The 25,416-nt window shown below is 37.4% G+C and overlaps 1 protein-coding gene across 1 annotated transcript in view; it reads left to right on the forward strand.

Moving 5' to 3' along the window:
* The window catches only part of IFT88 (intraflagellar transport 88), a gene marked incomplete at its 5' end in the record, with an annotated part of 115,937 nt that overhangs the window by 72,438 nt on the left and 18,083 nt on the right, over positions 1 to 25,416 (forward strand). The window contains 3 exons of the mRNA XM_008573663.1: positions 8,068 to 8,120; positions 10,209 to 10,274; positions 16,975 to 17,081. Of these exons, the coding sequence (XP_008571885.1) occupies positions 8,068 to 8,120; positions 10,209 to 10,274; positions 16,975 to 17,081 (226 nt within the window). The remainder of the gene's footprint in view (positions 1 to 8,067; positions 8,121 to 10,208; positions 10,275 to 16,974; positions 17,082 to 25,416) is intronic.

Genomic DNA, 25,416 nt, shown 5'->3' on the forward strand with positions numbered 1-25,416 from the left:
GTTGTTTTTTTTTTTTTTTTTTTTTTTTTTTTTTTAGCATTTTGAATATATCATCCCATTTTCTTCTGGCCTGTAGAGTTTCTGTTGAGAAGTCTGCTATTAGTTTGATAAGGGCTTCCCTATGGGTGACTTGATGTTTTTTTCTTGCTTCTTTTTGGATTCTCTCTTTGTCTATTCGCTTTGCCAGTTTGACTATATTGTGTCTTGGAGAGGATCTTTTTGGGTTGAATCTGTTTGGGGATCTTTGAACCTCCTGGACCTGAAGGTTCATGTCTCTCCCTATACCTGGGAAGTTTTCTGTTGTTATTTTGTTGAATACATTTTCCATACCTTTTCCTTTCTCCTCCTCATCTGGAAAACCTATGAGTTGAATGTTTGTGCATTTAAGGTTGTCTGCTAGTTCTCTTAGATTTTCTTCATTTTTCAAATTATTTTCTCCTTTTTTTGTTTGCCTGAGTTATTTTGATAAGACTGTCTTCAAGATCAGAAATTCTTTCTTCTGGTTGTTCTAGTTTGCTGCTTAAGCTCTTGGTTGTCCGTTTTATTTCGTTGAGTCAATCTTTCAGTTCCATGAGTTTTACTACATTTTTTTAAGGTATTAATCTCTCTGTGAATTTCCTCCTTCATATCCTGGATTTTTTTTCTCATTTCATTATGTTGTCTAACTGAGTCTTCTCATATATCTCAGTGAGTTTCCTTAAGATTGTTGCTTGGAATTCCTTTTAAATCATTGCAAGTGTTTCCTGCTCTAAAGTGTCTAGTATTTGAGAATCAATTGTTTTCTTTTGGTGGTGTCATATTTTCTTTGATTTTCCTATTTCTACTATGTCTGTCTTGCTATATGGTCATCTGGTAGAGCAGTTGCTTCTTCTGTTACACTGGAGTAGGCTTTGAGGAGAGAGACATCCTCTTCTTTTTCTGGTCTCTGCTGGTGACTCTCCTTGTGTAAATGAAGTCTAGTGTCTGATGGGCTACCTGCATGGTTGCTATGGCTACTGCTGTGTTATCAAGCCACTTTTGTGGCAGCCATGGCTGTGGCAGTGGCTGTAGTGGGCCGCCCAGATGGAAGCAGTGTTTTCAATGTGCTTTGTTACCTGATGCTAGGCGGGGGATGCTGCCCTCGGCTCCTGCCTCAAACCCTGGACATGCTCCTTGCCTGCTTCTGGGTGGAGGGGGCTGCTCTCAACTCCTGCCTAGGACCCTGAGTGTGCTCCTTGCCTGTTTCTGGGAGGAGAGAGCTGCCCTCACTCTTGCCTAGGACCCTGGGTTGGCTCCTTACCTGCTTCTGGGCAGAGGAGGCTGCCCTTAACTCCACCTAGGACCCTGGATGTACTCTTTCAAAGAAAGATTCTTGAAAGCAGCAAGAAAATAGTGACTCACTAAGTACGAGTATCCTCAATAAGATTATTGGTAGATTTCTCAGCAGAAACCTTGGAGGCCAGAAGACAGTGGGGTGATATATTTAAAGTCCCGAAATTTAAAAACAACAAAAACCATCAACCAAGAATTTTGTATCTTGCAAAGGTATCCTTCAAGAATGAAGAAAAAATCAAGATACTTCCAGATAAACAAAAGCTGAGGAGTTTATTTCCAGTTGACCTACCCCATAAGAAATTCTAAAGGGTGTCTTTTAGGCTGAAATGTAAGGACATTATATAATAACTTGAATAGAAAAGAAAAAATTAATGAATACTAGTAAAGGCAACTTTATAGATAAATATAAAAGCCAGTTTTGTTGTTCTTTTGGTTTGGTTTGTAACTACTTTCTTTTTCTTATACAATTTAAAATGTAAGTGAATAAAACAATAATTATAAATCTATGTTAGTGGGCATACATTGTGTAAAGATGTAATCTTTGATGATAATATAAATGGAGAAGGATGGAGATGTATGAGTACTTCAAAAAGTTCATGGAAAGATTTGTATTATCTTTTTGTTGTTGTTGTTGTTGTGACCGGTAAGGGGATCGCAACCCTTGGCTTGGTGTCTCCCACACCGCGCTCAGCCAGTGAGCGCACCGGCCATCCCTATATAGGATCCGAACCCGCAGCCTCAGCGCTCCCAGCGCCGTTGTGCTCCCAGTGCCACACTCTCCTGAGTGAGCCACGGGTTCAGCCCTGTATTATCTTTTTAATCTAGTTTTCCATTAACTTTTTGAAGTACCCTCATATAAGAAATAGGATATTTTTATACAATTAAAACTAAGCTGGTATTGTTCAAATTAGATTGTTATAAGTTTAAGATGTTAATTGTAATCTTAAGGTAACCATTAAGAAAGTAACTAAGAATATACATGAAAGAAAATAAGGGAATCAAAATAGTACACTAAAAAAAAATTAACTAAGGGCTGACCCCATGGCTCACTCAGGAGGGTGCGGCGCTGGGAGCGCAGCAGCGCTTCTGCTGCAGGCTCGGATCCTATATAGGGATGGCTGGCGTGCTCACTGGCTGAGCGCGGTGTGGGCGACACCAAGCCAAGGGTTGCGATCCCCTTACCGGTCACAAAAAAAAAGAAAAAAGAAATTAACTAAATACCAAAAAAAGGCAGTAATGGAAGAATCAAGGAACAAAACACATATAAGATACCCAGAAAACAAATAGTTAAATAGTAGAAGCAAATTCTTCTTTATGAGTAATTACATTAAATGTAAATGTATTAAACTCTCCTGCTAAAAGACAGATTGGCAAATTGAATAAGAAAATCAGGATCCATCTATATGCTGTCTACAAGAGAGTCACTTTAGATATCATATAAGGACACAAAGAGGTTGAAAGTCAAGGGATGGAAAAAGATATTCCAAGCAAATAGTAACCAAAAGAGAACCACGTGACTATATTAATATCAGACAAAATAGATTTTAAATCGCAAAAGTTTACAAGAGACAAAGAAGGACATTATATGTTGATAAAAAGTTCATTACTGCAAGAATGTGTACCACTTATAAGCATATAAAAACCTAACAAAGGAGCTTCAAAATATTGACAGAATTCAAGGAAGAAATAGACAGCTCTACAGTAATAGTTTGAGACTTCAGCACTCCACTTGCAGTAATGGACAGAAGCCCAGACAGAAGATCAATAAGGAAACAGAGAACTTAAGCAGCACTACAAATCAAGGAGATCTAGCAGTCACATACAAAACACTCAACCTAACAACGTGAGAATACACATTCTACTCAAGGCACGTGGAGCACTCTCTGGGATAAACCAAATGTTAGGCCACAAAACTAATCTTAATAAATTGAAAAGATTGAAATCATACAAGATATCTTTCTCCATCACAATAGAATGAAACTAGAAATCAATAACAGAAGGAAAACTGGAAAATTCACAAGCATGTGGAAATTAAATAACACAGTCTTAACCAATGGATCAATTATGAATTAATCAGGGAAATTAGAAAACACCAGAGACAAATGAAAAGGAAACACAACATACCAAAACTTATGGGATGCAACAAAAAGTCTTAAGAGGGAAACTTATAGTCATGAGTACATTAAAGAAGAAGAAAGATCTCAAATCATGAAGAGCAAATTAAACCCAAAGCTAGCAGAGGGAAGGAAATAAAAAAAGATTAGAGCAAAGATAAAAAGAGAATAGAAAAACAATAGACACAATCAATGAAACTAAAAGTTGATTATTTGAAAAGATCAGCAAAATTGACAAATCTTTAGCCAGATGAACAAAAGGGAAAAGAGAGAGAAGACTCAAATTACTAAAATCAGAAATGCAAGTGGAGGCGTTACTGCTAATTTTGCAGAAATAAAAGGAATTATAAGAAAAATTATGAAGAGTTTTACACCAACAAAGCAGTTAACCTGGATAAATTGGACGAATTCCTAGGAACACAATCTACCACACATTATTCAAGAAGAAACAGAGTGCTGGCCAGTTAGCTCAGTTGGTTAGAGTGTGGTGTTATAACACCAGGATTAAGGGTTCAGATCCCCAAATGGGTCAGCCATCAAAAAAGAAAAAAACAGAAAAGAAGAAGAAATAGGAGATCTGAATAGATCTATAACCAGTAAGGAGATTCAGCCAGTAATCAGAAATATTCCAACAAAGGAAAGCTCTGGATGACATGCCTTCACTAGTGAATTCTATGAAACGTTCCAAGAATTTACACCAGTTCTTCCACACTCTTCCAAACAATTAAAGAGGAGGTAATGCTTCCTAACTCATTGTATGAGGCTAGTATTATCCTTACACCAAAGACATAACAAAGACACTACAAGAAAAGAGAATTACAGGGCCGAGCCTGTGGCACACTCTGGAGAGTGTGGCGCTGGGAGCGCAGTAGCGCTCCCGCCGCGGGTTCGGATCCTATATAGGGATGTCCGGTGCGCTCACAGCGCTCACTGGCTGAGCGTGGTGCGGCCGGTCTCAAAAAGGACAAAAAAAAAGAGAGAATTACAGACCAATATCCCTTATGAATATCAATGTAAAAATACTCAACAAAATACTAGCAAACCAAATGTAGCCACATATTAAAAAGGTTACACATCATTCCCAAATGGGAATGCAAAGATAATTCAACATATGAAGACTGATGTAATATGCCCCATTAATAGAATGAAGGGAAAAAACACTTGATCATCTCAATTCATGCAAAAAAAGCATTTGACAAAATTCATCTCCTTTTCATGATACACTAGGAATAAAAGGAAAGTTCCTCAACACGGTAAAGGCCATATATGGAAACCCATAGCTAATAGAATAGTCAGTGGTAAAAAAAACTGAAAGCTTTTCTCCTTGAAGATCAAGAACAAGACAAGGATGCCGCCTTCCACTGCTTCTAGTTAACATAGTACTGGAAATTTTAGCCAGAGTAGTTGGGCAAGAAAAAGAAATAAAAGGCATCCAAATTGGAAAGGATGAAGTAAAATTATCTGTTTACAGATGACATGATCTTATATGTAGAAATTCCTAAGGAATCCACACAAAAAATTTTAGATTCAATAAATGATATCACTGAATTTGCAGGATATAAAATCAGCACACAAAAATCAATTGTATGTTATACACTTGGAATGAACAATCTGAAAGGGAAATTGAAGAAAACAGTTTCATTTACAATAGCATACAAAAGAAAAAAATAACTAGGAATTAATTTGTCCATGGATGCAAGAGACATACACTGAAAATTATAAAACGTTGAAATAAATTAAAGCCTAAAAATGAAAAGATACCCATGTGCATGGATTGGAAGACTTAGTATCATCAAGATGACAATACTACTCAAAGTGATGTATAGATTCAATGCAATCCCTATCAAAATCCTAATGTCCTTTTTTGCAGAAAGAGAAAAACCCACCCTAATATTCACATGTAATCTCAAGGGACCCTAAATAGCCAAAACAATTTGGAAAAAACGAAGTTGGAGGACTTGCACTCTTGATTTCAAAATCTGCTTCAGTGCTACAGTAATCTAAACAGTGTCATACTGTCAGAAGGACAGACAGACAGACCAACAGAATAGAATCTAGAACCCAGAAATAAACCTTTACATACACGATAAACTGATTTTCAACAAAAGTGCCAAGACTATTCAATGGCAAAAGGGTAGTCTTTTCAACAAAAAATGTGTTGAAAACTGGATATCCATATGTAAAAGAATGAAGTTAGACCCTTATCTTACATCATATACAAAAATGAACTGAGATGGATTAAAGACCTATGTAAGACCTAAGACTATAAAACTCTTATAAGAAAGCATATGAGAAAATCTTCATGACATTGGATTTGGCAATGATTTCTTGGATATGACACCAAAAGCACAACAAATAAAAGAAATAGATAAATTAGACTTCATCAGCCTGAAAAATTTCTGCTTAGCAAGGGAAACAATGAACAAAGTGAAAAACAACCCACAGAGTGGGGAAAATATTTACAAATTATACATCTGTTAATAGGTTAATGTGCAAAATATATTTTAGAAATCCTACAGCTCAACAAAGGATGTGAATAGACATTTCTCCAAAGAAGGTATATAAATGGCCAATAAGCATGTCATTAGTCATGGGGAAATGCAAATCAAAACCACAACGAGATATAACGTTCCATCTTTTAGGATGAATGCTGTCAAAAAAAAAAGAAAATAAGTGTTGGTGAGGTTGTGGAGAAATTGGAACCTTTGCGTGTTGTGGGTTGGTATATGAAATGGTGTTTCATGGGATACAGTTTGGTGGTTCCTCAAAAAATCTAAACTTAGAATTGCCATATGACCCAGCAATTTTATTCCTACGTATATACCCAAGGGAATTGAAAGCTGAGACTCATACTTGTGTGTGCATGTTGTTAGCAGCAGCATTCACAGTAGCCAAAAGATGAAAATAACCCAACTTTTCATCAACAATGAATGAATAAACAAAATGTGGTACACAAATGCAATGGAATATTATTCTGTCATAAAAAGGAGGGAAGTTCTAATATGAGCTGCAACATGGAAGGACCTTGAAGACATGATAAGTGAAAGAAGCCAGACAGAAAAGAACAAATATTGTATAATTCCACTTACATGAAGTGCCTAAAATGGGCAAATTCATAGAGACAGAAAGTAAATTAGAGGGTACCAGGGACTGGAGGGAGGGGCATGAATAGTTACTGCTTAATGGTCTCAGGATTTCTGTTTGGTGTCATAAAAATGTTTTGGGAATAAATCGTGGTGATCATTGCACAACATTGTGAATGTAGTTAATGCCTCTGAATTATACACCTTAAAAATGGTTAAAAGGCAAATTTTATGCTTATATTTTATCATGAGTTTTTAACATTAATACACTAAAAACTATTGTATCGTTTACTTCAAATGGGTGGATTGTTTAGTATGTGAATTATATCTTAATTCAGCTGTCAAAAAAAAGGATAGATACTCTATGATTTCATTCACGTGAAATTCAAAAACAGGCCGAATTGACTTTGTGAGAAGTCAGGATAGTAGTTACCTTTATAGAGGACAGAGGGTAATGTTGGTATTCAGAAACATACACAGTAAGGCCCTGTGGTAAGTGCAGTGCTAAGGACGTTAGGGTCTGAGGGGCGTTCATAGAGCTGTCTAATCCAGCCTGGCGCAGAGGATGGTGTGCACAAAAGCCGGGAGTCCAGCAAATGTGGTGCACACAGGGAAGCCCATGCTTCTGTTTGGATTTTCTGTAGCATGAAATGTTAGGCGAGGCATGGTGGACAATGAGTTAGAAAGGCAAAAAAGGATTAAAAAGCAGATAAACTGGGTCAGAGTCTTTGACTTAGCATGTAGGTGGAGGGGAAGAGACAGATTTTAAGGAGGGAAGTAATATGGTTAAAGATGTATTTTATTTAGATCACAGTGGGTGGCTGTGTAGGCGATGGATTTGAAGTTAAGTACTTTGCAAAGTAGCAGGGCTGTGATTTAAACCCAGTTCCATCTGACCCAAAGCTGGTAGGTTTGTCATCAAATTAAGTAGGAACTGAGGCTGTCTTTGAAGCCATCATGTACAGGGAAGGAGGATTCAAGAAAGTGAGATGAGCATTAAATTGTTCTCTAGGTATTTGTTTCTTCAAATCTTGCTATTCTTAGATATTTTTAATAGTTGTCTTTAGAAATCCTGGCTATTGTTGTTTATTTTAGAAAAGAATTTGATTTCTTTTTAAGGGGAAAAAAGGGATGAATAGTATTCTTTTTTATTCTTTAGTTAAGTCTGTTCAAACACAAGATCAAAAATTGCCTTGGGTACAAAATTTGTAAGCCTAAGTATTATGATTAAAAATTATGGCAAAAGTAATGATTATGTTTAAAATAGGATGCAGTGTTTTTTTAATCAAACAGGTTAAGTGGTTCTCATAAGAATATCTGAATAAAAGCACAAACTAGACGAACTTTGAAGGACTCTTAGTTTAAGTGTCCTAAAATAAATGACAGGCAATAATGAAGGAAATTATACATCTGCTATTGTCAGTAATAAAAATGATCTAACAAAAGGTCAAAAATAATTGAAAGATAGTACAGATATACAGCTTTATAAAACCATTTGAACATCATAGATTATTTTTATCTCAACTTTAATTTCATCTTATTTATTTCTATTATAGGCCCACACAAGTGAAATGGCAGCTGATGGTTGCTAGTTGTTTCAGAAGAAGTGGTAAATGCTTTCCTTTTATGTTTTTTATTTCATTTCTGTCCTTCTTTTAGGTATTTATGCATATAATGTGTTCCAGTTGCATATTTGTTTATTAAAACACTTTTGCTAACTACACATATTTGAAGCATTGTAGGAAAAACATAATAATTACTACATACAGAAGTTATGCTTTCAAAGTGGTTATTAATCACGTATCCAATTCCCCTCTTAAAAGAAGATTCATTTTTTCCTCAAAGTTAACATGTGATCATTTCCACTACTTAGCCGTAGAGAAAAATAGAAAAACATTCTGCATACATTAATTTATATTTACATTTTCTACTCACTTGATTCTAAATGTCCTATGTACTCAGCAAAATTTATGAAACTTGAAAAGTCTGAGAAAAGTTCAGAACTCGAACAACTGGGACTATGTATCTTCTTATACCAAAGATCACTAGATATCTTGGTTTGTGTTTTTTATTCCTGCTTTTGTTATGTTCTGTTGGTGACACTTATCCTGAAGGATCTATCCTAATAGTTTTAGATGCTAATAGTTTTAGATTAACTATGAAGTAAATGATATGCTTAAAATATCAGAGATTAAGCTGGTCGATAAATCTTAACAAATTTATAATCCCTCTTACAGACCATAAATATTACTCGGAGAAAGAAATTCTTTAGTCTAAGGGAAGCACAGAAGATGTTGGCAGTGTGTTCTCACCCAGTTTTGTGGGAGGTTTCCTTCTTTATCTCTGTGAGCGCCTTCGGAACGGCATCAGAAATGTTTCAATACGTACTCAGTGTAGTCCTCAAATCATTTAAAGGGTTGATCTTTAACATTACTGTAATTCCGATGGGATATGCAACATGACTACATGTCTCTTATTTATAACAATGTGACTTCTCAGTAGCCTGTGTTCATTTCAACATCAGTCATATATAATGTGTATATTCATATGAGCTATTCTGAATGGTTTAAAGACATAACCTGCTTGAGTAATTGAGTGCAGGTCAGAAGCAGCAGCTAGTGTTTATGAGAACCTGCTGTGTGCTAGGTGCTTCCTATTTCTATTTCACAACTCTTTGATGGATTAGAATAGTCATCCCTCTTGTACAGTGAGGCCCAAAGAGAGTCATAACTTGTTTGCTGAGATTTTAGCAAAGATCTTTAACCCAAACTCATTTTTCCTATTCTTTGCTGCTACATGAAGCTAAATTTTGTACAAAACAAGTTGCTTTCTATAAACTTTTTAATGTTTAAAAAAAAAAAAAAAAAAAAATGGGCCGAGCCCGTGGCGCACTCGGGAGAGTGCAGTGCTGGGAGCGCTGCCACGCTGGGAGTGCAGCAGTGCTCCCACTGCAGGTTCGGATCCTATATAGGGATGGCTGGTGCGATGCGCTCACTGGCTAAGCGCAGTGCAGCCGGTCACAAAAAGGAAAAAAAAAAAACATTAAAAAGTTATTTTTCATCACTTCCAACTAAATGGATGACATTGAAATTAGTGTTAGTATCCCACTTAAATTATTTTTGAATTTGTCAGTTGTTCATCTGGAATAATTATTTTTAGGAAATTGAATGGATCTTAACTTTTGCCATTAAAATATTTATTTTAGGGCCGGCCCAGTGGCGCACTGGATAGTGCGCCGCTTAGGAGGCGCGGCAGCGCTGCCGCCCGAGGGTTCGGATCCCACATACAGACCGGCTCCCGCTCACTGGCTGAGCGAGGCGTGGGAGCAACACCGAGGTTTGCAATCCCGTTGCCGGTCCCTGGTCCGGTACGGGGGCAACACTGAGGGTTGCGATCCATTGCCGGACACGGAACAAAAAGACAAAAGACAAAAAAAAAAAAATTTATTTTAGGAAGTGAAACTAAGTTTCAACCATCACCCATTTACTTCTGCTCTAACCCTTTTCCAAATTTATTTTATCTGTACATTTTTCTTCCAGAAATTATATTAAGAATGGTTTGCTTGTGGCAAGTATGAAAGCTTTCTACTAAACCATTAAAGTGTGCCAGTATATTGGACTAAAATTAATACTTTGCTGAATACTATTAGTTTCTATACTTTGTTAGTGTGTTATATTTTTCTCTTTTTTATTCATAGGTAACTACCAAAGAGCGTTAGATACTTATAAAGATATTCACAGAAAATTTCCAGAAAATGTCGAATGTAAGTGACATTTTTAATGTTTTTTTGTAACTTTGACAATGTAGGTTCTCACATTTTGTGTTCTAATATATAATTACATTTGCTACAGTAATTGCATACATAAATACCAGTCTATAATTTGTGGTATATATTTTTAAATATCTTTCTAGGATCAGAAAATTTGACTATGTTAGTACACATTTTTACAGAATTTAATTGTTGACGAATTTAAATATACCACAAGGGTTGGCCGGTTAGCTCACCTGGTAGAGTGTGGTACTGATAACACCAAGGTCAAGGGTTCAGATCCCCATACTGGCCAGCCACCAAAAAATAAATAAATAAAAATAATTAAATATAGCACCAAATTCTCTTCAATAGTAAACAAGTCTATATTTCAAAGTTTTATGAAATTTTAAGAATAAATTTGGCTTATTGATTTTTCAAAGTTCATCAACTGTGGTATTTTATGGGAAAGGCATTTTTAACTGTCCATTTTAGCATACAACTTTTTGAAATTGAAAAACACTTTGAGTTTATGAAAATAGAGCCCTAATAATCTTGTTGATACTGATAGCAAATGATTTTTTAAGGTTTCAATTTTAAAACACATTGGTATGTTACTTATTTGTCATGCAAAGTAAGCTTTGTAGAAAATGTTAATTTCCCATCTTGTTGCACAATGGATTTGATGCAACTTGCACCAGTAACAGCAAAATCAAAATCAAGAAAAATATAAAATAACCATATTCATATGCTGCATATTCCCACTAAAGTGTAAGTTTGGCCCTGAAGCCAAAGGAAGGGGAAAAGTAACAATCAGTTGTATAATTTTTACTATTTTATTAGGAAATAAAAAGCTATTCCTTGGGAAGGAGAAAAATTTTTCCAACTCTTCATTCATGTTGAGACATCAAGAGATACCATAGATAAAGTCATTGAGAGATGAAAGTAGAAACTTTCTTTAAATAACATTCCTGCAGCAAATAAAATAACATGTAAGAAAAGACTGTTTTTAATTTTGTCCCTCAATGACAATAAAAACAACATATTACAATTCAATAAAAACAAATCCTTCCTGAGCCAAACTTTCCAGTGGTCCAGCCTGATCCAAGAATTAGATGTACTGCATGTTTCCTAGTTAATATATTTTTCCATTTGGCTTTTGATAAACCTCAATAGCAGATAGCTCAGTTATGATCTCTGGTAGTGCAGGAGCCAGGTGCTCTCTAATGCTGATTAGAAGTAGATTCATTCATTTACAGCAGTAGTTTCCCAATGCCGGTCAGGAAACAGACTTCATGGGAATTACCTGTAGAACTTTTAAAAAGTACTAATTTGTAGCCCTGCCTGCAGAGATTCTCATTTAGGTTTGCAGTAGACCCAGGCATCTATTTTTTCCTATTTCTTCTTTAAGAGTTTTCTATATGATTCTTAATCTCAGTCATACTAGGAAACTGGTGAGAGATTAAATGAGAGAGCAGTAATAACTTTTTGTGAAAATGGAGCAGCTCAGCATCTGCTAGGCAAAAGTTTCTCAGCCTTGGCACCTCTGACATTTAGTATTGGGTAGTTCTGTGGTGGGGGAGAGGCCGACCAGTGGATTATAAAATCTTTGGCAGCATCCCTGGTCTCCATAAACTAGATGCTAGTAGCTTTCCCACCCCCAGTTAGGAAAATCAGAAACATCTCCAGACATTACAAAATGACCTCTGGGGGCAAAATTGCCACTGGTTGAGAACCACTGTAGTAGCCATAGCACCTCTGCAAGGCCTAAAACTTAAGGTTCACTCTAAAACTTAAATGAATGATTGTCTATGCCATAGGGAATTTCCAAGATGACTTTGGCCTGTATAATTTTCAAAACAAATGTAATCAATAGTCTACCTTGGCTGTAGCCATGAGAAAACATTTATACCCATCGAATGTCTCATTTTGAGCCAAGTAGTATTCTGGCGAACCCAACAGGATAATTTAGTTTTAAAATATATTCTTCACCAAAAATTGACCTGCTCTCTAGAGTTACAGATGATATACTAAATTTCAGCCAAAAACAATGATTTTTTTATTTTAATTAAATATTCCTAAGCCACTCTTTCTGAGGTTAGGTAGATAAGAGAAACAGTAGTGCACCATTTGCAGAAAATATAAAGCACCTTCTTCTTATGAACTATTAAGAAAAATGTGTACATAGGAATTTACATAGTAATGTGTGGCTTTTTTTTTTTTTTCGTTTTTGTCTTTTTTTTTTTTTCGTGACTGGCAACGGATCACAACCCTCAGTGTCGCGCCCGTACCGGACCGGGACTGGCAACAGGATTGCAACCCTTGGTGTTGCGTCCACACCTCGCTCAGCCAGTGAGCGGCCAGTCTGTACGTGGGATCCGAACCCTCAGCGGGAGCGCCGCCGCGCTCCCAAGCGGCGCACTGTAGCTGTGCGCCACTGGGCCGGCCCAATGTGTGGCATTTTAAATTAATTTAGTACTGTCTCTTTTGCCATACATTAATGGTCGTACGTTAATTGGTTATTTACAAATTCTTGTGGAGTGACTGTGTTCCAGACACTGTTCTAGCACTATAGATGTAGCAGACAACAAAATAGACCAAAATCCTTGATGTCATGGAGCTTGTATTCTAGTGGGAAAAGACAATAAACAAATATGTAGTATGTGAGTATTTGTTACTGCTGTAAAGAAAAAACAGGTAAGGAGATAGGGAATATGGGAGAGGCTAGTATTTTAGAGAGTGTGCTCATGGAAGGTCTTTCTAACAAGACAGCATTTGAGCAGAGACCTGAAAGGAAGCAAGCCATGAACATGTGGAGGTTAGTGTGGTCAGAGCACAGTGGACCATGTGATGGGGAGTGTGGGAAGAGCTGAGACCAGAGAGAGGTGGCAGCATGGGTGGGCCAAAACCCATAGGTCCTCACAGGCCTTAGGTCAGAACTTCAGATTGTATCTTTAGGGAGCTGGTGAGCCATTGGAGAATTTTGAGCAGAAGAGTAATATGGTTTGACATATTGTCAGTGGATCACTAGAGTATGATTATGTCAAGCTTCTGTACCTGAGGTCCAAATCAAAAGATTGCTTTGGCTGCTGTATGGAGAATAAACTGGGGTGGGCAATATCTAAATAAGAAATCACTGTCTTAACTTGGACTAAAGTCATAGCAGCGGAGGTGGTGAAAGGTGGTCAGATTCTGAATATGTTTGGAAGGTAATGGTGACAGAATTTGCTGGCTATTTGAATATGAGACTTGAGAGAGAGAGAGAGAGAGAGAGAGAGAGCGCGCATCCAGGGACAGCTCCACAGATCCAGGTCTGTGCAGCTGTAAGGATGGAGTTGCTGTTTACTGAGAGGTGGAAAACTGGGTAAGGGCAGGTTTCAGAAATTTTGTTTTGGGTTGTGTAATGTTTGAGTCAACTCTTATATGTCCAAGAGAAGATGTTAAAGAGGCCCTAGGGAGGAGTTGGAGGTCATTAGTACATAAGCTCTTTTTAGTATGTTTAGCACATATTTTTGTGTTCTTCTGTTATATTTATTATCAATAATTTTTTTTAGGTTGAATTATTTTTTTAAAAAGTATTAAGACTTCCCTGTTTCTTTATCCATTTATTTGTTTCCCCAAATTTTTATCAACTATTTCCTATGTGCTGGGGATGCAGCAATTTATGTTGTCTTGATTTCTACCCTCTACAACTCACAAATAGTCAGTGTCCAAAGTGCTATGGAAGTACAGAGGAGCTCCTAACTGTGCCAGAATTAGGGGATGATTGCCATAATTAGGTCTCACAGAAGAAGTGCCATTTGAAGTGGCCTTGAAGGGTATGGAGGCTTTTGCCAGGGAGAGAAGGCCAGGTAGATGAATAGCATTAGTAAGGGCAAAGAGATAAAAGAATTCAGAGTCTATTTCAAAATACAGTCTATTCTGAAACCGTAGCAAATTGAATATGTGTTTTCCCATACTACAAACAACAAAAAAAGATATTTTATAAAACCCATAAGAGCAAAGCGTTAATTAAATTTTTGGAAAGTTTTTTGCTTAGTAGATTAGAAAACAAACTGCAGGGTAGGTAGGTAGCAGAGAGGTCAACAAGAAGCAAAGCAGCTCATGCCATAGAGCCCCAGTACTGGGGGCATCAGAGAATGGGGGACGTGCCAGCCAGTGCTGAAAATAGGAGGTTTGGCTGAGAGTTTGCATACGAAACAGCTAGATGTCCAAATCCCCTATCTAAATTGCACAGCAGGAAGTTAGGCAAAACGTGATGAGGGTGTTGGTGGATGATGTGGAGAGATGTATTGAGAAATATTTAATAGAGTCAAAATGGTTAATTGTAAAAGTAGGAGAAAGAGAATAACTTGGGTATTTATGTAGATAATGAGAGATAAGGAGAGAGAGAAAATGCAGGAGGAAATTACAAGGTTTGGGTAGATCTCTTATTTCGGCCTAAGAGGGGAAAAAACCCACCATGAGGCTATGAAAAAAATGGTATTTAACAAGGAAGTATAAACAATTTTTATGACCCAGAGAAATAGAAGAGTTCAAAAAATTATTACAGGAACCAGAAGAAAATGTATAGAAATATTTGATCCCTTCGGTAAGATCAAAGAACACATGACCTCTACCTGCCTCAGAGGCAGAAAGTCACAGGCTGCAGTGAAAAGATAATAGGATGATACATAAGAAAGGACTATAGGGAAAATAATAATGTGTAGCAGAATTAAAATCTACCTGAAGACAGTAAGGAGTAGAAAATCAAGTTTGTAATTGGAAAAGTAATAAGTTCTCAAAGAATGCAGAGAAAAGAACAAAGATTAAAGAAGATGAAAGTTTGATAGATACAGAAGACAAGAGAGTTATAACGTAAGAATTTGTGTTGCCAAGAAATAAACCAGAACATTTGCAATAAAAGCAAAAATCAAAGACATAGTAGAAGAAAACATTCTAGAACAGAAAAAAAAAAAAAAAAGATCTGCTATCTGCAAAGGAAGAAAAACTGGACAATTATTAGCAACACTAAAACACCAAACACTAAATACCTAAGGTAGTGAGACAGTATCTCAAGAGTTTCGAAAACTTCTTTACCCCTGCATGTAAAGGCAACAGAAAGATGTTCTTAGATATGTAAGGGCTTAGAAAATATACTCATCTCCACTTCTTGGGAAAACAAAAAGTTGACTTAAGCTTAATTTGGAAGCTCACTAGAAAGCTGAATTAAACTTTAGAGCTCAAAAAGGGAAATTATGTTATGTAAGAACAAGTAGTGAGCATAGAAATTCATTTAACATGAAGTTAAATCTAAATAATTATAAAGTATAATTTAAGTGGTAGGTGGTGAGGGGAGAGCTGAGAAGTATGCTACGTTCCTCCTCACTTATGGGAGTTCTACTTGGAGTAGAAACCAGTGCACTGTCTCTGAGGGCAGATTTGTAGTATGTATCAGGAGCCGCAAAATGGTCATAGTGCTTGGATACAGTGAATCCACTATTAAATAATTTATCCCAAGGGAATAAGAAAAGTACACAAATGTTTGAAACAACTTTAATGTTAATAAAATGAATAAAATTATGACATATCATAAAATACTTTGCAGGCACGGAAACTATTTTTTGAACTTAACCAGGGATTATTATGTTGGTAACAGAAAAGCATAGAAAGGTATAAAAATGTTTAGTTTTGTCTTTGGGTGGAGGAGTAATGGGTAACTTTTATTTATTTATTTTTGTATCTTTACTTGTTTTACCAGTTCTCTACAATGACCTGCATTGCTGTTGTATTGAGAGAAACAAATTATTTTAAAATGTGATAATGAAAATATTCAAAGTAACTTAGACCATAAATAGCAAAAGCCATTCTTGTAAATGTAGAAACAAAATAATTGTGGTTTTTAGCATTCACTGCATGTTTTTAAAATTTTGCTAATTTTAGAAACAGTCTTGACTGAAAAAGCAAATTCCAGAAGGCTGCATAAAGAATAATGCCGTTTTAATAAGACCCGATAGCAAGCAAAACTAAACAATATGTTATTTGGTGATATATATTTAAGTGATAAAACAAAATGATGAACACAGTAAATCCAGGGATGGAAGTGTGGGACGGATGGGAACAGCGCATAGGCAGAGGGAGTGCTCTAGTCCTCACCGAGATGGCTGTTCACTGGCGTTCAGTTCCACTCTGTCGTAGTTGTTTTATATGTATTTGATGTCAACTGCAAGCCCAATGACGGTAAAGTACATCTTTTGTACAGTCCCAGTGCTTTGCATGTAGTGTGAATAATATTAAAAGAATGAATTTACTGACAGTAAAAAGAACATTTATTAGTAATTTTTATTATTATTATAACGTGTACAGATTGTCTACATTTTTTAGCCTAGTCTCCCATACCACTCTTTACATGTACTTATGAAATTTACATGAGAACAATAACAAATGTTACATCTGCCTTTTAAATTCTCTCCCAGCAGTGCCCTTGTGCCATGTTCCTTCTAGGATCTGGCAACATAAGGACAGGGCAGGTGGAGAGAGTCCCTTCAGACCCCCTTCCAAAGAAGTCATTTCTCCCAGGTCCAGAGATTGCAAAGTGTAATTATTTTTCAGGAGAGAAAGAAACACTCTCTGTGAGCATCATTCCTACCTTTGTCCCAAAAGACTGGGTTGATTTGTTGGACTTTCAACACTATGTATATTACATTCTTTCCTAAATATATTTTTCACAATTTAGGTCTGCGTTTCTTGGTTCGTCTCTGCACAGATATTGGATTAAAAGAAGTTCAAGAATATGCTACAAAACTCAAGAAGTTGGAAAAAATGAAAGAAATAAGGGAACAGGTATCTCACATGGGCCAAAAACTGCTCTCTGTTTATTTTCAAAATGTCAGCCTTCTGCAGCTCGAATTTGTGATATTGGGAGTTTCCATCAGAAAACGGAGTTGAATTTCTTTTTTCTGCTGTAGCATAATAGGAGCAATAACTAAAATTCTAGTTTTAGGATAAAATTCTGACAAAAGTGGGTTTCCAGTGGGAGTAAGTGCCATAGATGCCATGCAGTCTTCCATGGAGACGGCTACCGACAGGTGAATGTGGCCTTCCATGACATGAAGCTGCCCACAGGTTAACTCCAAGGCTCAATATGTATCACTTGGAGAGTCCTGTGGCCCATGCGAGGCACTTACCTGTCTGCAACAACAGCAAGCTCTTTTTCAAGCCCTTTCCTATTAGTAGAGCCTGGCTCTGAGAATAACATTAACATACATGGAAGCATTTTAAGTGCACTTCTGTGTTCTGGGCGGCGTGTGGAATAACAATGCTCTTATTTTTACTTCTTTAAAAGGATAATCTCTCCTACGTTTGAGCCTAGAATATTTAAAAATTTAATATAGTTTTTGAGCATCTGCCTTTCATAGAAAATATGTTCTTGAAGCTTATATTGCTATATTGGAAATTAAATTCTGAGCGAGGGATTATATTGATTTTTTTCTTATACTATTCCAAAAGTATGACAAAGGACTTTTCAAGAATTTTTTTTTTTCCTTTTTGTCTTTTTTCGTGTCCGGCAACGGATCGCAACCCTCAGTGTCGCGCCCGCACCAGACCGGGACCGGCAACGGGATCGCAACCCGCGGCGCTGCGCCCGCACCTCGCTCAGCCAGTGAGCGGGAACCGGTCTGTATGTGGGATCTGAACTCTTCGCGGGAGCGCCACCGCACTCCCAAGCGGCGCACTGTAGCAGTGCGCCACCGGGCCGGCCCCTTTTCAAGAATTTAATTATCATGGATATAAAGAAAATCTGAATTCTGTATTTGCTTTCAAAACATAGTTATCTTGTTTTTGCTTTTAAGATGTGGTCTGATTAGTCTATTTTAAAAGTATCAGTTCTGAAAGGATTGTGAGCAAACATAGATTTTTTTTTTTTTTTTTTGTCTTTTTCCGTGTCTGGCAACGGATCGCAACCTTCAGTGTTGCCCCCGGACCGGACTGGGGACCGGCAACGGGACCACAACCCTCGGTGTTGCTCCCGCGCCTCGCTCAGCCAGTGAGCGGGAACCGGTCTGTATGTGGGATCCGAACCCTCGGGCGGGAGCGCCGCCGCGCTTCCCAAGCGGCGCACTCATCCAGTGCGCCACCGGGCCAGCCCTAGATTTTTTACTTTATAAGTCCTATAAAATATCAAGTCGTTATTATGTAAAGTTACCTAATATAGAGCCATGGGTGTGTATGGAAAGAGTCAAATTCTTCAGACTTTACAAGTTGAAGTTTCACCAAACAGTGAACATAAAACTACTACAAATATGGATTGTGCATAATACGCTTCTCACAACTTAAAACCTTAAAATGGTATATGCATTAGCATCTCTGATTTGTTAGACTTCCAGTGTTGATCCCTTTTAAGCAATAAGAAGTAGCCTTCTACCTCCCTGGGAACTTCCTTGCAGCCAGTTCACAAGGGATCTTAACTCAAGCTTTAAGCAGCATTCGTTCCGGGGAATTCCTGGGAAGTAAACTTGAGGGGTAAAGAATTACTTTTCACTATTTTTTTGTAGTTCACTGTTAATTTCACTTCCCATTCTTAGTTGTATCTTAGTTGAGCCATTATAGATAGCGTTCTCTCTTCTTGATCTTTACAGAACTTGTATCCCCCTTTACGTTTGCTTCTCCCTCCTTTGTCTCTTCCCTTTTCCGCTTTGCTTTATTACAGCCTCTATATTGTGAAGTGCTTTTGTTTTTCATCTGGCTGATTACTATCAGCTAATATTCATGTGGACTAATGAATTTTACTATATAAATGAATATATGAATATCATTGAAATTACTTTTCCTTTCTAATTACTACTCAGCCTCTCAATTCCTCGTCTATGAAAATATTTATATATTTACTGAATATAGTCAACTTTTGTCTATTTCTCTCATAGACCTGACATCTTTTCATACTCATCTGTATTTTGAAAAATAAAACTACCTTTTTATGGTGAAACATAAGGGTTTCTACTGACAGTATGTCCAAAGGGACTAGACCTTTGCTTAGCAAGCCTCATTTTCATAGGTATGGTGCAAATTGATAGTGTCAACTATATTTTAGAATATTTAAAACTCATGGGAACAAACCATTTGTCAGGTACACCTAGGAATTTTAGAAATATCTATTTTTCTACAAATAAATGATTTATTAATTACAAATAATCACTATATTATACTCACTGAAATAATTTTCTAATGATTTTCTTAAGAATACTTTAGTAAACACATATGAGTTACCATTGATGCATTTAAATTATCTAGTGTTTATCTTACCTTTCTTACCCAAATTATTGACATCTAACTGCACTTACCCAGTGCCTCTTTTGGTAATATTTTATCACTGCTCTCGTTGTAATCTGTATAAAATCCAACCGCAATCATTTAGATATCTTCTCTCATTACATCTTTTTCTTAATATTTTTCACTTGAACTTTGTTGTACTTCAGTCTTTCATTAAAATTAAGTCATTAGTTCACAAACATTTAATTTCTCTTTCTAATTTCCTTGGAATCTGTTTGGTTTCTCCAGACTGTACTCAGTAAGTCGTTTCCTTTTTTCTATTTTTCTCAAATTGTTCTATATGCATATGAGAATTTTATCCATTATTCTTCAGTATTCTTCATTAAATCATACATCAAAGAAGTGTTTTCTTGATGTTTTCCGATCTGTTTTGTTTATAAACACAAAGTGGAGAGGGAAAAAATCAATGGAAAAGAATTGTAGGAAGAAGAAAAGAGGCTTAAAGAGAAAGAATTCATGCATATCTGAGAGCCAGCTTCTCAGTTAATTGCTGTCTGTCCCATTTCAGTTTCTTTCTTAGATTATGAGCCTGTAGGACAGGGCATTCTGTTTCCTGGTTTGTGTAGTGTGTAAAACACTATTAGTTATGTCACAAAATGTAATAAACTTAATTAAGGATGCTTTCTTTTTCTAAATTTGAACTTAAAACTTCTTGTTACCTTTTCTGTGTGTTTCTTGTTTAGAATCAGTCCCATTGGAAAAACGTAACTTTTTTTTATATGATTAAATTTATTCTTAAACATCACTGTAAAGGCTGCATAATACCTCATTAAGCAGATGTATCTTGATTTATTTAAACATTCCCACGTCATTAAACAGTGAAGTATCTTTTTTATAGTTGGTAACATTCTGTAATCAGTCAAATTTTCAGGTGTTTCTTGCTAAAGTTCTTGGCCTCTAAAGTTCTTTCCTCTTTGTAGGAAAGTGCTTTCATATTGTTGACATGAGACATTTCATGAAAAAGCCTTGTGATTGAGACCAGGGAATATCATAGATAATCACATCAAACCTTTATCTGGAGCTGCTAAAAAGAATACAGAATTGACCCTCAGTCTTTATTTTTTATTTCCTCTGGAAGTGCTGATTATGACAAAAATTTGGCAGCAGGAAGGAAAAGAAGTAAAGAGCCTGGGCAATCTGTTCTTGACCGATGTTAGCAATCTTTGTGTTTCTGGTTGCAGTTCTCTCTTTAATTCCTCTTTGTTGCATCTGCTTAACGAGACAGTGACAACAGTGGCTGACAATTACTGAGTATGCAGTAAGTGCGGGCACTGTTCTAAGCGCTTTACATGTATTAACTAATTTAATCGTCACAATAATTCTGTAATGTTGGATGTGGCATTATTATTGCTATTTTTTATGGGAGGAAGACTGAGACCCGTAGTGATTAAGTAACTCACTCCAGGTCACACAGCTGTTAGGGAGCAGACCTAGAATTCAAATCCAGGCAGGCTGGCTCTTAAGTCCAGGCTTCTAACTACTGTACCTTACTACCTTATGAATGGGGGAGGAATAGGAAGATGCAAATAATGATTTTCAGTTGATATATGTCCTTCAATCAAAATGTTCCTTGCCGTCAGCCCACTGCAATTAGATTAGGGGTTAGGGTTTTAGAATTGTGCTACTCGAAGTGTGGTCTGTGGAGCCTCAGAATCATCTGAGAGCTTCTTAGTATTGCAAAACCTCAGGCCCTACCCCAGACCTACCTAAAACCAACTCCAGAATTAAAATCTCTGGCTGTGGGGACCAGGAATCTGTGTGTATATGTTTTAACAGGTTCTGCAGGTGATTTTTGTACTCACTGAAGTTTGAGAAATACTCAGACTTTATGCCCCCAAAGGGTCACCTTGCAGATGATCAAGTATTAGCTCAGGATACAGAATCTGATTTAAGGGGGGAAAAGATAAACATAAAATAAATCAAGTCACAGATTTATCTTAATTGTTTAAAAATGAAAAAAAGATGAGTGTAGACTTAAGAAAGGAAGATAAACCAGTTCAGGTTTACTGTCAGGACAGTATATCCCCCAAGCCCCTAACTCCTACTTTAAAATGTTAAAGCTAGAAGTTTTATGTACATTGACTTTTCAGAGAAACATTTGTCATCCTGGAACTATTATGGGAAGGAAGACTGTTTGCCTGTGTACTTGGGGGACCCACATTCCTGAGTAAGAAGAAAACTTTGCACATTGTGCATTATAAGTGCCAGCAGGAAGCAATTCCAGGTACAGTGCTGTCGGCCAGATGGGACAGCCTTGCTCCCTGCCCACCACCTCTGAACACTGAGCCCCATAGCTGTATGCCCTAGCCCTGGCTTCTAAAGAATGCTTTGCTTTTGTGCTTCACTAAACATGAAACATTAGCTGCAAAGGAAGTCTGTCAAGGCTACACTTTATATCTGGAAAAGAGCAAAACAAGAAGAGCAGGAACTGAGGACTAAGTATTTTAAATATAAAAAAGGAGGAAAAAATATTAGTCAAAAATATCAAATAGGGTTTGAGAACAAAAGGAAATGATTAAGAGGAAAAAGAAAACGGATAAAGAAACAACATACAAAATACAGAAAGTTTTAATAGCTAGTCCAAAAGCAGAAGTATTTTAATAATTCCATTTCTAAAATCAAATTTCCAAGTGTTTAAAATACTAAAATAGAGAAATGCTGTTCCAGTATTTGATATTTTCCCCCAAAGAAATCAGGAAAGAAGTTCAAAAAATGCTTTCTTTTGGCTAGATTGGCAAAATGTTATGAGACACTCAAGATTTATATAATACGTAATTGGTACTTCTACCCAAATTTCCAGTTGTTACCAAAAAAAAAAAAAAAAAAAACAACAAACCAATGAAAAGAAGTATAGAGCTGAGTTCAGCAGAAACCCTTTTGGTTATATTTCTTAAAAAGAAAGAGATTCAGTATTAAGATCCCATAAAGGTATAGCTTTAAAATTGACTATACTCAAAAACAGATTTTTTTTTTGTCTTTTGTCTTTTTTCCGTGTCTGGCAACGGATCGCAACCCTCAGTGTTGCCCCCGTACCGGACTGGGGACCGGCAACGGGATCGCAAGCCTCGGCGGTTGCTCCCGCGCCTCGCTCAGCCAGTGAGCGGGAACCGGTCTGTATATGGGATCCGAACCCTCGGACGGGAGCGCTGCCGCGCTTCCCAAGCGGCGCACCATCCAGTGCGCCACCGGGCCGGCCCCAGATTTTTTTAAAAGGTCAATTTCTTGTAGCTATAATAAAAGCTACAAGAATGTCTTGCACATTTTAGGCATTATTGCATTGACAAAATTCAAGAAAAATACTGAATAGAATATGTATCTTTGCTATCGAACTTGTGATGATTTGCATATTGATTACATTTTCTGGGATAAGATTCCCAATTGCTTCTTAAAGACCATTGATTTCAAGTGATTTCATGCACTCCCTTGTGTTAGTTCCTCAGTTCACTCAGAAAGCATTTACTGAATTCTGCTGTGCCTTGTGGAGGATACAGTGAGGCATAAGAGTTGGCTCCAGTTCTCAAGGCACCAACACGGATGGCAGGATGAGAGGTTACTCTGCCACCCAGCATGGAGAGATGTGTGGTGGGTGAGGAAGCATCAGAGCTTGGGAACAGGGAGGTGAGGGATGCTGTGCAAGCGAGGGAATCACAGGTAGTTCCTGGAGGAGCTCATAGTTGGGTAGGAGAGATTGGACACGTTGAGTTTGGTGTGGAAAGAAAAAAGTGCAGGCAGAGGTCAGAGGACAGGAAGTTAAGGCAACTTTTACGGATTCTTTGCAATTGAAGCCACTAAGGAATGTTTTAAATTCTGTTTCCTCTTGAATTTGAAGTCAGAGCCAGAATCCTTAACTAGGTGACAAGTAACTGCTCCTTGTTCCATTGACAAAAACTGAACTCTTATGGAATAAAAGTGTAGTATGGCGGACGGAACCCTGGACTTCAGTCTTGTTCGCTGTAAACTGAGGAGAGTGTTCTAGATCAGTACTTCTCCAGCTATCTGCGGTGGTTACTTTTTTTCCAGTCTGTCACTGACATTACTAGAAATATGGTCATGCACTTGGATGTCGGCAGTGTCACATCACTATAAAAGTTGTAAGCCCTTGCCCTGGAGTTCTGTGTTCATCTTGTTGAGGACAGGTGGCAGTTTGTGGACCCACAGAGGTTTCCAGACCACACTGTGGGTAGCACTGTTTTGGATCTCTGGGATCTATCAATTTGTAAGGTTCCGATTTCATTCCAGTTCGCTTTGCATGATTTCAGTTTCCCACCGTCAGTCAAGAAGAGAATAGTACAATTAGATACTTTGAGACAGAGAGCACACCCACATAACTTTCATTACAGTATATTGTTATAATTGTTCTATTTTATGATTAGTTGTTGTTTTTAATCTCTGTGCCTAATTTATAATTAAACTTTATCATAGGGATGTTCGTATAGGAAAAAACATAATGTGTAGGGTTTGGTACTCTCTGTGGTTTCAGGCATCCACCGGGGGTCTTGGAATGTATCCCCCACAGATGAGGGGGCCCTGCCGTATGTGGTATTTATGGTCATATATTAATATTAAAGAGGAAAGGTGTAGAGGCACAAAATGTTTATTTTCTTTCTCCTGACGTAGATTTATTTAATTTGTTTCATAATTACATCTACCTTGCTCTACCTTCTTCTCTCATTTTTCTTGAAAGTGGGAATGGCATCAAATTTTTTCAGAATAGAAATGCCATCTTTTTCTCATGTTATTAAAACTATAAATGTTCTTTTAAAAGTTCAGATTACTTTTATAATGATTTTTTAATTCAAATAAAAATATATAAAGAAAAAAGTTAGAAGTCACCTATCCCACCATGTAGCGATCACAATTAGTGTTTTATTCTCCCAGGCATTTTTACATATATATATGAACATATACTAATACGTTTATTTATTTTTTATTTTTTTATATTTTATTTTTGTCTTTTTATCTTTTTCCGTGTCCGGCAATGGATCGCAACCCTCAGTGTTGCCCCCGGACCGGACCGGGGACCGGCAACAGGATTGCAACCCTCGGCGCTGCTCCCGCGCATCGCTCAGCCAGTGAGCGGGAACCGGTCTGTATGTGGGATCCGAACCCTCGGGCGGGAGTGCCGCCGTGTAGCGATCACAATTAGTGTTTTATTCTCCCAGGCATTTTTACATATATATATGAACATATACTAATACGTTTATTTATTTTTTATTTTTTTATATTTTATTTTTGTCTTTTTATCTTTTTCCGTGTCCGGCAATGGATCGCAACCCTCAGTGTTGCCCCCGGACCGGACCGGGGACCGGCAACAGGATTGCAACCCTCGGCGCTGCTCCCGCGCATCGCTCAGCCAGTGAGCGGGAACCGGTCTGTATGTGGGATCCGAACCCTCGGGCGGGAGCGCCGCCGTGCTTCCCAAGTGGCGCAAGTGCGCCACCGGGCCGGCCCAATACGTTTATTTTTTTAAATGGGACTTACAAAAATGGGATTTTTACAAAAATACTGTCTTATAACCTTTTCCCTCCACTTACCAAAATTCCATGGACAGCTATCTGTGTCAGTTCCTGTCACTTTTTTTTTGTTCTATATTCTGTTGTGTAACTATCTCCTTCCCGGGTTAGTGTTGATGTGATGAGAATTGTCTTGTCAGTCATTGTTTCCTTTCCTGTCTACATCAGGCCTTATCTCACACCACTCCAAAGTGAGCACGAATTTCTGTGAACTTTATTAATGTTAAAACTCTGAAAAGGGGCCGGCCTGGTGGTGCACTGCTACAGTGCGCCGCTTGGGAGCGCGGCGACACTCCCACCGAGAGTTCAGATCCCACATACAGACCGGCTGCTCA

The sequence above is a fragment of the Galeopterus variegatus genome, unplaced genomic scaffold (genome assembly GCF_000696425.1).
Source record: "Galeopterus variegatus unplaced genomic scaffold, G_variegatus-3.0.2 Scaffold948, whole genome shotgun sequence".
Classification (NCBI taxonomy): Eukaryota; Metazoa; Chordata; class Mammalia; order Dermoptera; family Cynocephalidae; genus Galeopterus; species Galeopterus variegatus.